The 13,024-nt window shown below is 50.6% G+C and overlaps 2 protein-coding genes and 2 pseudogenes across 2 annotated transcripts; 2 read left to right on the forward strand and 2 right to left on the reverse strand.

The window, feature by feature from the left end:
• Nucleotides 1–685: 685 nt before the first annotated feature.
• On the reverse strand, nucleotides 686–1,777 carry SAPIO_CDS9615 (uncharacterized protein; the record flags this gene model as incomplete). Its single annotated transcript, XM_016790963.1, has 3 exons — nucleotides 686–1,172; nucleotides 1,279–1,497; nucleotides 1,614–1,777. 3 exons carry the CDS (start codon nucleotides 1,775–1,777, stop codon nucleotides 686–688), a joined length of 870 nt encoding a protein of 289 aa, XP_016639473.1.
• A 1,758-nt stretch (nucleotides 1,778–3,535) lies between these two features.
• Nucleotides 3,536–4,555, reverse strand: SAPIO_CDS9616 (annotated as a pseudogene; the record flags this gene model as incomplete).
• Nucleotides 4,556–7,572: 3,017 nt separating this feature from the next.
• Nucleotides 7,573–9,330, forward strand: SAPIO_CDS9617 (Glucan synthesis regulatory protein; the record flags this gene model as incomplete). Its single annotated transcript, XM_016790964.1, has 3 exons — nucleotides 7,573–7,580; nucleotides 7,662–7,714; nucleotides 7,793–9,330. 3 exons carry the CDS (start codon nucleotides 7,573–7,575, stop codon nucleotides 9,328–9,330), a joined length of 1,599 nt encoding a protein of 532 aa, XP_016639474.1.
• Nucleotides 9,331–10,960: 1,630 nt separating this feature from the next.
• On the forward strand, nucleotides 10,961–12,771 carry SAPIO_CDS9618 (annotated as a pseudogene; the record flags this gene model as incomplete).
• Nucleotides 12,772–13,024: the final 253 nt, after the last annotated feature.

The raw sequence follows: 13,024 nt of genomic DNA on the forward strand, positions 1-13,024 counted from the left end.
AAACAGCGAACTTTCCAATAATTCTGTTCTCTCTCCTTTTCCGCACTACTGCGGGGAATATTGGTTCAAAATGAGCAGCAGGAACTCGAGAGAAATTTTCTGCGATTCTAGAGGCCCTGGTTGTGGTACTGTCGAGGTGATATGCAGATTGCCCTTGGAGAGAGTTAAGTACCTGTTAACAGTCTATAACGCAGCGCTCCTGTGTCGAGAGTTCGAGATGCAGGGGGGCAACGACGCCTCGAAAAAAAGAGGAGCTGCCTGGGCAGAGCAAGCAACAGACCACTCGTCGCCCTCCACCAAACTCAATTGGCAACTGGGTGGGTGTAATTACCCCTGTCCATCTGACGTCTTGGCTATGGCATATCAAAGCCAAGCCATTGGTTGCCATTGAAAGTTGACTGTTTTGGGGCTCGAGGACAAACTTGAGCATCGACATTGTCTTAAGTTCGCACCTCCCGACGGGAGGGCTTCCATTCATCATTATTAGGGTTCTAGTACTATTGTATATGGATTTATATAGATTATATCGGCATTGACAATGCATTCGTGTGCAATATCCCACCCCCCATCCCCCATCCCCAAGCCGTGAACAATAAAACGCCGTTTCTATACGCCCAGAACTTTCCATGTCCAGTCATAGATCATTGATCCTCTTTCTCCCACTCCCTGAAGCACAACGAATCAGCTAAAACTTTTCCTCATTGACGCCAAATCGGCCCGTGGGGGTTGGACCATACTCAGTCGAAGACACCTTTGCAAGCCGGGGGCCCAAAAAATCACCGCCCGCAATATCGTCCATCAGGTGGTCTTTGACCACTTCGGGCTGGCCCTCGCCGTACATCAAGTATTGGACGCCCAGGAAAGAATCGCAGCAGGCCTGGAAGATGCCGCACATCTTGAAAGCGAAGGGGATCGTGCCGGGAGTCGTGAAGAACCAAAACATCTTCATGCTGTCGCCGATGAGCCAGCTAGCGAGCACGGAGAAGCGGAAGCCCTTGCAGGACTGAGACTGCGTATTCGCGAGAATCTGGGGGATGGGCAAGGTCGCCTCGATGGCAAGGCCCATGTATCCCAGGATCGATGCGTAGCCGGTGTAGACGGTACCCCAGGGGGATAGAAGAAACTCGCACAAGACCAATGCGACGAAGAGGTAAAGCAAGAAATTCCAGTATCTGGTTTTGTGTTAAATTTTTTCCATGTTAGAGCCCCATCCCACCTAGTGTCTTCACCCCAGGAAAACAGAGAAAAGAAGAAAAGAACACGAGGAAAATTCCTTACGGTTTGGGCGATCGCCATTGCCAAAAGTTGTAGGGCCTGGAGTACGCCCACCGTGGCTCGGTAGCGCCGGCAAAGGGAGTAGCAGCCTCCCCGCCCTTCGAGGACGGCGGAGGACGGTGATCGAGCGCAATCTTGAGCAAAGCAACTTGCATGAAGACCATCAGGACCGCCTGGGCGAGGAGACTTCCTTCAAAACGCGCGCTGGGCCAGTAGAAGATTCTAAAGCCGCACATCAATTAGCCTCCAACCTATTTGTAAGATACGGCGCTGATGCCATTTTTTTTCCCTCTTATTTTTCTCAATCCTTGTTCGGGCATCGGCGGGATATCACCAACTTTAAGAGCGAAGCCACGAGCATAATTAGGGGAATGTCGAGAGAAAAGCCCGCGCTCGACTTGTTCCTATGCATCGATACAGCCTGGTCGCCGTAGGACAAAATCGGCGACATGACGATAAATGCCGGGGCAAGAACGCCCGTGAGGTCTGTAAACCATCCCATCTTGGGTCTCGGATCGCGATGGGGAGCTTGCGCCGGAGTCGTCGGAACGGGCGGAGGAGAGGGTAAGTCGACGCCTCGGGTATCGAGGAACAGAGATCGGGCTCTGGCTGTACTACCGTCGGGTCATTCGCAGGCTTAGAGGTCTGCAGCGGCGATGGTTGGTCAAAGGAACAGGAACAGGCTTGCCCGTATCAGTATGGGTGGTGCGTTTTGGTTGAGGTGCGCTGTTGTCCTGCTCCTTTGCCTGTCACGCAGACTGGTGTGGAATACCGCAATACTTGGTACGAAGCAAATTAATACACTTGCGCAATCAAATTGTGACCAAGGCCCGGAAGTGGTGGAACGGACGGGAGCGCCCACCGTGGCGCAAATTTGAGGCGCGACAGGGGATCAAAATTTGCCCATCGTTTCCTGGTGCCCCATCAGACTCCGGTCACAAGCTCAACATGAACGAATAGAAAAAAATCTCTAAAATTTCACATCGAAATTTGTTACAGGAAAACCTTATATTGAAACAAGAACGGAGCTATTCAAACCCCAAACGGTGGACAGACAAATTGATGCATGGACATATTCCTTAGAAGGCTTGAATTCTACTTCGTCTGTTCTGATGTTGTCAGTTGTCAGTCAATTCGAGACGACCGTTAATGTAGATCCAGTGGACCAATTGATGACGGCTGTGGGGCCCTGCTCTCATTCCAGCATTGAGAAACAAAAGCCGTGGAGCCTCAACAAGTCACGCTTAACACTCTTCGACCCCAAGTAATATATTATCAACGACATGCGCATCACACTGTTTTCTCTGGCACGGATATGCCTTTGCATCTGTCCTTGGGTTGCAGGCATGAAGATTGGGACATGGCGAATAACAGTAGATGTCCTACCGAACGGCAATCAGATCTAAACCTTGCCCACTGCCACACATTGGATGGAGCAAGGCAAAAGAATCTTCTTATGGTTGGTTCTGCGGTAACCGTCACGGACGACGAAACTTGCGAGGTAGGACTTGTGTGTTTACTATATAAAGCTTTGGAAGGTTCCCTAAATTGTAAAACCATGCTCGACGAAATGGCGATTTGTTCTTTAGCAGTGGCACAAGTGGAACGGGGCGGTATCTATGAAGTAGGTTCGGCGATAGACTTCGGCGGTACTCCAGACACGAAGATCGAGGTTTCTTGTCTGGCTGTCTTTCCCCTTTCCAAGGCCGGAGATCTTTTCTTAAGCCCGCCAAGAGGGAATTGATATCAATTGATCGCCTCCTGGTCTGACCAAGATTGGGGAAAGCCTAACCTGGTGGGAAGGGGTAATATCGCACGCTTGGGGTGCTGATTCGTCCATCTGCGTTGTGACGTGGAGCCAACAGACTGTACAAAGTACTTCGAACCTTGTCAGTACCGAGGTACAAAGGTACTTGTTCTTGATTACCATTGCCGTCCGTCGCGGGTGGGTTCCACGAGTCCATGTGCTGTCATACTGCAGACGGATATGGCAGAGGATTTGCAACGTGCAGAAGACGAGAGGTTGAGATCGGCGAAATCTCCCTGCAGCATGAACTGTACAGTATGAGTGCTGCATTTCATCCATTCCAATTCAGGTACCGACATCAGCTGTGTCCAAATAAGGAGGAACCGGAAATCATTACCTGCGGACCTACGAAGTAGGTCTACGGTTGTAATTAGATGGTACTTGTAAATGGGCAAAAATCCCCAATTTCACACTTCGAGATGCTTTGTACCGATCGCCATCGGCCAGGGGATGTCATTCGGAGTTGCCCTGCTCTAAGACAACTTCAATCCATCGCCACAACCTCTCGTCTGCGAGAAGCCTGTGGTTGAGTTCCGACACCACCGTTAACTTCCGTGCAACTGCGAGTCTACTAGTTTTGATGGTCCGGTCACTGGGGAATGCAGCATCCTCTGCCTGCTTTACATCCTCTTCCGAAAGGTCATCTCCGCTCAGTTCAGAAAGGAGCTGCCTGTTATCCTCCCGTTTGGCTCGTTCGTAGAAGAGCCTGGGGATATCAACGCCTCCATCTTCCACCTTATAAACAAGTTCATATAGGATTCGAAAGAGCGTGTAGTCTTGTATGGAAAGCATACGAACCAGCTGATGAAAATGCCAGACCATGTTAGCATTCTCCCAGTAGTCGGGCCCGAGCTGTGATCCTTCGCCAAAGCCTGATCTGAAGGCAGTAATGAGCAACTCCGAAGGTGGCGAGACTGAGTTCCCCATTCTTGCCGCAGCGAGGAGCCCGGTAATGGGACCTGATGATGCAGAGCCCCAATCAATAATACATGTGATGTTGAGATTTTCGTCAACGAATATATTGCCAGGATGGAGGTCCGGATGAGGGAGAGTGAAAAAACCATTGGCGGTAGAAAGGCGAGGAATCATTTCACGCAGAAACTGGCCGGCGATACAATAGGAAAGCCGATTCTTGCTGTTGTCGATTTTCTCACCAACTACCACAAAGTCATTCCATCGGCTAACTGCTGCTTTATAGCTGGCCCAGTTGGGATATTCGGAAGGATCGGGAATTGGAGCGAAAAAGGCATGAGGCCTAAGTGGAAGCTCCCTAGCATGGGACACAAACGCTGAGGCAAGAGAGTCCAAATACCGGTCCTCTTCAATAAATGGGCCGCGGTCTATTCCATCAAGCTCATCCCTCCACTGCCAAAGGAGTGACGGGGAGAGGCACTCGCCAATTGAATAGTGGCCATCGCCATCCTCAAAAAGGGAACCGATCTTTTCAAAGCGAATCTTTGATAGCTGTTCCATTATGGCTGCTAGCTGTTTCATAACTTTCTCTCTACCCTGGTCAGAGAGAGGTAGTAGTGGGTGGAGTGATGGATACCCAGGTATTTGGCGGGAAATCTGGGTCCAGTCGTATTCTGAGAGAGGACGGCCAGGAGCCTTGCTCATGAGTATATACGGCACCCCAATATCATTGTCACGGGAGCCACTAGGAAAAAGTTAATACCACCAAAATCAAGGGAAAGGAAGACTAAGTATCAATTGATACCTATATGCGTAAACTACCGGAATAGGAACCGAGCTATTTGCCCTTAGATACTTTAATGTAGCGGCTTCGCTAATAAGCATCTTCGAAGCGGATTCATCACCAACGATTGCGTCGTGGCCACTACGCGGAGATCGAAAGACCCATTCGATCCCATCGTCGAAGCAGATGAAAATAGCCCAATTGAGGCTGCCAGCTTTTGGTTGCTTTGACGCATCGCAAGCGCATGGCCGCCCTCGAAGGGATTCTGCAAGGGATAGAAGTGCATTGAGATGGAATTTGGCGTAAAAGAAGATTCTCTCCGTCATACTGCCAGAGACATCTGTGCAGCAGGATGGATCATTGATGGTAGAGTTCATCCAGTGACCCTCAGCTTGGGGAGCCCATGGGAGAGCTCCGTCCTTCGTCTCTCGGCGCAGGTGGGAAGGAGGATACACACGTGATCAACACCCGAAAACCCAATTGATGTTTGACGTACCTGTGTACACAGGTAGACAAGATGTATCGCAAAGCATTTTAGCCACTCACTTCCGCGTGGCCTCGTGGGTAAAGATACGCTTTTATTACCCCGGACCTCGAAGACAGAGTTAGAATGCAAGTACGAAATCCAGGGGGTTTCGTCATTTCTGGACAATCAAGGAATGAATCTCACGTCCAGGTTGACCTTGACGACTGCACATGATGACAACTTGGCTCTGTCATTTGATCGCATTTACGTTCAGGGACGTGTATCGCGCGTAGAACGTTGCATGCAGCGTCCAAGTAGTTTACGAAGTAAACTGCTTCGTATGCACAAGCGCACCGTGGTTACGAGTCGAGAAGGTGGCAGAGCGATCATGCGTGCGGATGCAAAGCAGATCGGTTCCTGTTGCCAGCGTGGAGTACAAAGGTAGTGTAGGATCTGATTCAGCTGGAGACCTCAAAACTCTAATACAAAAGGGGGAAGACCTCGACTTGGTGGCGCCTCGCGCTGCAGTGGAGAATGTGTCCTGTCAGTGGGTCACTTCATCCAAAACCACACTGCTGTCGAGGATGTTGGTTGCGACACTCCCACAATCAGGGCAGCCCGCCACACTGCAGGTTCTTGACTCTTGAGTACTTCGTACTTGGTACGAATTACCTGGCTGGAGTGTAGTGCACACCGCAATTGGACACTACTTAGGTACAGTACTTTAGTCTAGTGGGTTTGCGCCCCTTAATTTACAGAGGGTTGCGGCTCTCTCATTGGTGAGCACTCCCAAAATACCACCACCCTCCCTCTTCCTCCTTGTCCAAGTTGAGTTCAAGTGCATAGTATCAAGTTGTGTCAGGCGAGACCGACTGGCTGAATTCCTCGCTCGGAGAATACCAATGGAACTAGTCAAGATGGTAGCTCTCCAAACCGGCGTCCTCAGTCTCTTGCCTACGTCTTTCTTTGCCGAGTACCATGTCTCTTTGGGAGTATCGTCTCGCCAAACAAGGGGAGACATTGGTTGATCTGACTCCAACAATACTCTCTGGAGGCTCGTCGATAGCAATGGAGTATGAAGCACGAAGAATATTGAGGACACGACCGCTTTGAGAGTACTTGGAGAGAGAGCTTTTGTCGTTGTCTGTTGCATGTTGAAATGTTGAACCAGGAGATATCAAATCTGAGATTAATTACAGGTATTCGGTACTACCCAGTCCTGGCCCTTCCGCACTCCTTCCAAATGTCTCCTTGGCTGCATTTCCCGATGGGAGGTACGAAGTAGAAGTTACCTCATTTTGTTTGTGCAGGGCCCAGTTTTGAAGCCGATGCCCTTTGCTGCTTTCTCCGCGAGACATAAAACTACTTTCCTGTATCAATAAAATATTAAACCATTTGATCTCTCTTGTGGCTCAGAATTTCTCTTGTCTTGAACCCTCCGGTGTCCAGTTCCAGTCTTGTTCAAGCCCCCCTATTCCTCATTCCCGATTCACTCGTTCACTCGTTCATAAGTTTATCTCGTTCTCTTCTCTCCTCTTCTTCTCTTTTCCTTTCCTTCTCCAAGTGCGAAGGAATACTGGCGTTTCGTGTCCTTCTCTGCACTTTCCCTTCCCGAAGCCAACAACCGCCTTGACTCCTTCCACTTTGTCATTGTGCGTGACTATCGACGACGCGCCCCTGCATAATACACTGCCAACAGTCGCGGACAGACCCGCCCACGTCCGAAGGCCAAAAGGACCAAAGGGAAACTAAATTCATTCCGCAAGAGGTGGGGAAAAAAGAAAAGAAGAAAGGAAGAGAAAAAGAAAATCACAAACGCGAAGATCCCGATTTGCAGCAGGGCAGCAAGCACCTACCAAACACTCTCGCGACGTGTTCCTCCGATACGACTCCTACACGTAATGTTCGGACTCTAACTCTCTTCTCTTGACCATTTTTCAAATTCTGCACGCATCACCCGTCGATTTCTCCTTGACAAACTTGCCGCAAATTATTCCATTTCCTCGGGACCCCTAGTGGAATTACGCTCGTTTCTCTCTTCCGGAGGTTTTCCTGGATAAAGTGATAAGGGAGCCACCGAACCGGCGGGACTGCTTCCTACTCTCTTTGCCAAGCACAAGGATCTCCTCCCGTCTGATTCATTCGACACATTCGCTTGACGACAGCACTCCTTCCTCTCCCGTCTACAACTACGCTTGATCCTATAGAGACAAGCGTCGCACTTCGACAATTCCGAACAGTTCCACGCACCGCTAGACAGATTTTAATTTTTTTTTTCTTTTCCTTCCTCCTTAACTGCCTTGCGAAAACGGCCAAATTACCTTAACGATGGCATCGTGGGTCAACCCCTGAATGGATGGATCTTGGAGGCGCTAAACCTCGGCGGTCTTGACGCTAATCTGCCCTTCGCTTCATAGATTCGGTGCCGCTTTGCGGTCATTCTGGCATACAATGACCAGTAATGACAGACGTGAGTAGCCATCTGCCCCTTTTTGCCTTTCAACGGTTTGTTTCTAATTAAAGAAACTCACTTATATCTGCGTATTAGACTCGACTTTTGACTCCCCATACCGCACTGGTCGCCATGTTCCTCTAGAGGGAAGGAATGGCATGCTGACCTCAGTGGCCACGGCCTCCGAATCCCGCGCCGATATCAACGCACCCTATCGCGACGATGGCACGAGAAGCTCCGATTTCAACGCCCCAATCTCTCCCTACACGCCGACCAATACCTCCTCTGGGCATTATTCACCTGGTCTACGATCGTCTAGCGCCCAACGCCTCAGCCAAAGCAATGATGGCTTTGAAGTCCAGGGGCAGGCTGCCGGAGATGTGCAGATGCAGTCATTCCAGGACGGACTCCCTCCTCCGCCGCCCGTAACTCATACGTGGAGACGAATCGACGCCTGGGCCGAAGACAACTATCCCGAACTCTTCGATCAGCTAGGAGAAGGTGCCACACAAAACGACCTCAACGAGCTCGAGCACATACTGGACTGCTCACTTCCTCAAGATGTCAGAGAGTCACTGATGGTCCATGATGGACAGGAACGCTTGGGCATGCCAACAGGTATCATATTCAGCTCAATGTTGCTAGACTGTGAAGAAATTGTTCAGGAATGGGAGAATTGGCGAAAGGTCACGTCGGAAATCCTGGACGATGCCGCCGCCTTGAGATCGCCCATTCCCGCGAAGCCTACAGTCAACGGCGCGAGCAGCAGCAGCAACGAGGCCTCCTCTTCCCGCTCCCACAGCTCTCCCAGGAACTCGGGATCATGGCGGCAGGATCTCATGGCTAGGCAGTCTTCGATTCCGCCCAATGCCATCCAGAAAACTTATGCCCACCCTGCCTGGATTCCCCTAGTTCGTGACTGGGGTGGCAACAATATCGCCGTGGACCTTGCTCCTGGCCCTGCCGGTAACTGGGGTCAAGTCATCCTCTTCGGTCGCGATTACGACACCAAGTACGTTGTGGCCCGCTCCTGGGCTGCTTTCCTCGCCGTCGTCGCAGACGATATGAGCAGTGGCAGGTGGTTCGTTGACGAGGACACCAACGAGTTGAAGCTGAAGGAGTTCAAGCAAGCCCGCGTAGAGCCATCGTACTTCGAGATTTTGCGGTGGAGGATGGATCAGAAACATGGTCGCCGCGCGGCGGCCGTAGCGGCAAAGCGGAAATCGATGGCACCGGGTCGTGGTAGTCCGACAGCCCCCGGATCGCCCACGAGCTCTCCCTACGCAAGCCCCACGGATCCGAACGCTGCCCAGCGTGGCAGGTCGATGCAGCGGCTCAGTAGCCACTCTCCCTTAACGAGCCCGAAGCCCGGCGCCTACGGGAAGTCTAGCCCCCTAGCGCGAGTCAACGAGGAGTCCCTAGCGCCCATCGTAACAACAGATCTAAAGCCGCCCAAGCTCGTTGAAGTCGACACACCCCGACCTAGTGAAGACGATCCGTCGACGAAAGCGACCGACCCGAAGAATGGTGATAGCGCCCAAGGCAAGGGCAAGGAAAACGAGGCTCCTGGAGCCAAACTCAACGGAAAGCTACCTGATGTCAACGACGGTGCGATGAGGACGATTGAGATTTGACAGCCGTCATAATGGGCAGCGACGCGAGTTCGTCATTTATTGCCTCTTTTTACAACAAACACCAAACGAACTTTTTTATGACGACTATGAGGACTACGGGTTTTCCTTCGAGGTGGCCGAGTGTGGTTGTTAACGGAAGGAGGACAAGTTCGAAGCATAAGACAATCGGTGTTCCAGGCGTCTTGAGCAGTTGCTTTCTGATTTCTCGCCATTCCACTTCTCTTTCTCCCTTTCGACCTGCTGGGGTTTCACAGCGCCGCGGTCCCCTTGTGTTCTAAACACCATACCATTATTGCATTCATGGACTAGGGGCTGGGAATATGTGGCACTTGAGGTGTGACAAAGCATCCATCGTCGATATACGAAGGGGAAGCAAAATCCCCGCCTTAATTTTCAGCATTCGACTCGAATTACTTTTCGATCGTCTTCTTTTTTTCCCATTCCTTTTTTTTTTTTCCCAATTTTCCTTTCATTCTTCTCCATCCGCTTTTCTCGCCCAGTTAGGAGAACCAAGGGACAGCTGGTCTCTAGATGGCAGACAAGTCGGCTAAGAACTAGGATGAAGGGCTGTCTGTAGTGGCAATGGCAACGGCCTTCCGTCTAGTCTTGCAGGAACTTAAGCTGACTGTGCCTGCTGTTACCGGCAGCCCACGGATCAGGAGCCTAGCTAAATCAGGGATTTTGTGTGTTGGGTGTAACGACCGCCTCCTGGCTTTATGTCCCTTGGTTTAAAGCGGGCATTGTACATTTTATATTTTACAGCGCCCCGTTTTGGGGATTACATTTACGGGGGGGAACCGCGATTAGAACATTGAACACCTGTGCATAATTAATGTACCATTAAAGAATTAAGCTGAATGGAAGGTTTTTAAAGAGCAGAGGCATCTAATATTTCTTCAATGCGAGTGCTCTTGACATATTACCTTCCAATGTTTTGTGTGCTAATCCAGGTCAACCGCCGTTAGCCGGAGGGTCCTACGTCATATCTCGCCCGTCTTCTTGAACCGATAGACACCAGCTAAATAAGTTAAATGGCCCAGAAGCTATATTTGCAGCATGTTATAGAATGAGGAGTGACAGCGAGCCAGATGCCGATAGGTCGGAAGGACGAAGTGCTGGAACTGGACTGAAGAGAGTTGGGGCCAAGTTCCGGAATTAAGAGTTTGGGAAGTTGGGGCTGAAATTCAAGATTCCAAATGGCCATTTCTTCTCAACAATGCGTAGTAAGTAAATAATAAAACTAAAGAGAGATTTTATGTAGCGGTGCATTGGAGCGTGCAGTGAGGCGAGAAATCAAGCCTGCAAAATGATGGTTCAATCATCGAACGAATGTGACTTGGACCTGTGGTGAGATGCAAGTGTTGCACGTGATACCAGAGACCTCCTTGATTGTTCAAGTCGCAATGTTGTGTCCAACAACTTGAGTGCGTCTAAGGTACATTGAAGCTTTTTTTAAAAACGCCAAGGAGGGGGAATAGACTAGTTCTCCGATTGCCGTATTGAGAAGGTGTTGATCGAGTCTTGGGCGGACCAGGTTAAAGACGGCGGGGGTGACCGAATTTACGAAAGGGTGACTGACATATATCGAGGCTGTGAGGCAAGGTCAAGAGGCGTGGAGACGACGACCATCATGGCAGCGAGATTTCCCATACGGAGCGGTGGATATCGACCTGGAGGGGGTCGGGGGTTGGTTACGAGGCCAACGGTGAGTCTTGGGCGGGAATATCGGCTGCCTCCCTTTTGATACCCATCATCCGTGTAGCATCAAGCTGTAGCTAACGGGGGAGAGGGGACGAACAGGAGTTTACCTGCTTCTCCTACGACGACAACCACGAGTTCAAACAAGACGCCTCTGGGCTAAGATGGTACTACCACAACCCGATGGATATCGGGGCCGACCTCTCGGCGGGCTTCGAGAGATTTGACAAGCATGATGATTCGCAACCAGAGCATCTTGTTGGCTTGCTGAGGTCGATTGTGGATTATGAGAAGAAGGAGGGGAGGAGGATTGATGCGCACCTTGTGACGTGGCGGGGGATGATGACCAAGGTTTGGATTCTCTCTTCTCTCGAGATATATTAGGGAGATGGGGATGTTATAAACTAACAAGAGGGGTGGACAGATACTGAGCTGTCCTTTTGAGTACCGTGACGGGTATGTTGTCTTCTTGATGCTTGGGGAATGCCAACTGACGAGGTGTGAGCAGATTCGAGATGAATGCCACTGTGTTTCAAGTACGAATCAAGATCCTATGCCAGCCTTTCCTCTTGACTATTTGTGAATAATACTGACGCTCTAATCATGATGAAGAATTGTCTGTGAGTCTCTTTTGCTATCGGGCCCATGTCTTGAGCACGTTTGGTATGCGAAGATGGTAGGTAGCGTCTCCTAATGAGTGGGCCAGTTTTATCGAAGAAAACCACGAATTCAAGATGGAGAGCAAGAGGAGACAGTCCCAGCAGAGACGGCGGGGAAGATTCACTCCCGAGCAGATGACATTTTGGGGTATAGTTATATATTCCATCTTCGATGGGCTGAGGATAAAACATGAAGCTCACCACTCGCCGGAAACACATAGGATACAAGTTCGAAACCCTCACCACCCTCCCCCGGCCCTGGGGCGAATCGACGCGCACGGAAATCGAATCCCGGCCCGAATCAACGGTGAGCAACAAAGCTCAATACTGCTCCATCGTAACCATGCATCTTGGCCGGACGAGACTCTGTCTAGCCGGTGAAATTGATGCCCGTAAGTTACCCCTTCTTTGTTTTCCACCTCTTCGTTCTTTTGACCCTTTCCTCGCCAGTCTGGGGCTCCAAACCAACCGACCCCTCCCACCCAACCGACTGGGTCGAGCTCAAAACCTCCGCCGACATCCAATCCGACCGCGACCTCTCCTTCTTCAACAACAAAGCCATGCGCTTCTGGATCCAGTCCTACCTCATCGGCGTGTCTCGCGTCGTCATCGGCTTCCGCAGCCACGACGGCAGGTTGGTGAGGGTGAAGGAGATGTATACGGCGGATTTGCCGGGCGTGAGTCCGAGGGATTGGGATGCGGATGTTTGTGTGGATTTTGCTGTGGAGTTTTTGGAGTGTGAGTGTTGCCCCCCTTTATATATATATATATATATATATATACACCTTTAGGGCCCGTAGCCTTTTTTTCGTCTCTAACACTTTTGCTAATTGCCGGCGGTCTCCTTCTAGGGCTGAAAGGTGTGATTAGGGGTGATGGTGTTTGGAGGATTAGGAGACAGGCCGGGGGTCATGATATTGAAGTGTTTAAAGTAGCCGAGCACGGTCATGGAGAGGTTCTTACAGAGGAGTTTATATCGTGGCGGAATAGTGACGCGATGAAGAATCCTGGCCAGCCGGGACAGCCGCAACAGCAGGCGCAGGAGCAGGCGCAGGAGCAGGCGCAGCAGCAGCCGTCATCATAGCTTTCTATGTACACACATCACCATTATCTAGGAGTCTGGGCAATGGGGAGCTATCTCATTCTTGGACTTGGGAAGAACCTTACGAATGGAAAGCGTCACAGGTTTTGGACAACACACAGAAAGTTTCCCGATGATGTTCTGTCTATTCGGGGCGGTAATTAACGGTATCTATCTACCAACACAATAAATCAGACATGCCAACCCTGGATTCCCTCCGATATCAAACCCAACTCAGTTCCCTCTCTTATGTCTC

This window comes from Scedosporium apiospermum (assembly GCF_000732125.1).
Source record: "Scedosporium apiospermum strain IHEM 14462 chromosome Unknown SEQ_SAPIO_0143, whole genome shotgun sequence".
NCBI lineage: Eukaryota > Fungi > Ascomycota > Sordariomycetes > Microascales > Microascaceae > Scedosporium > Scedosporium apiospermum.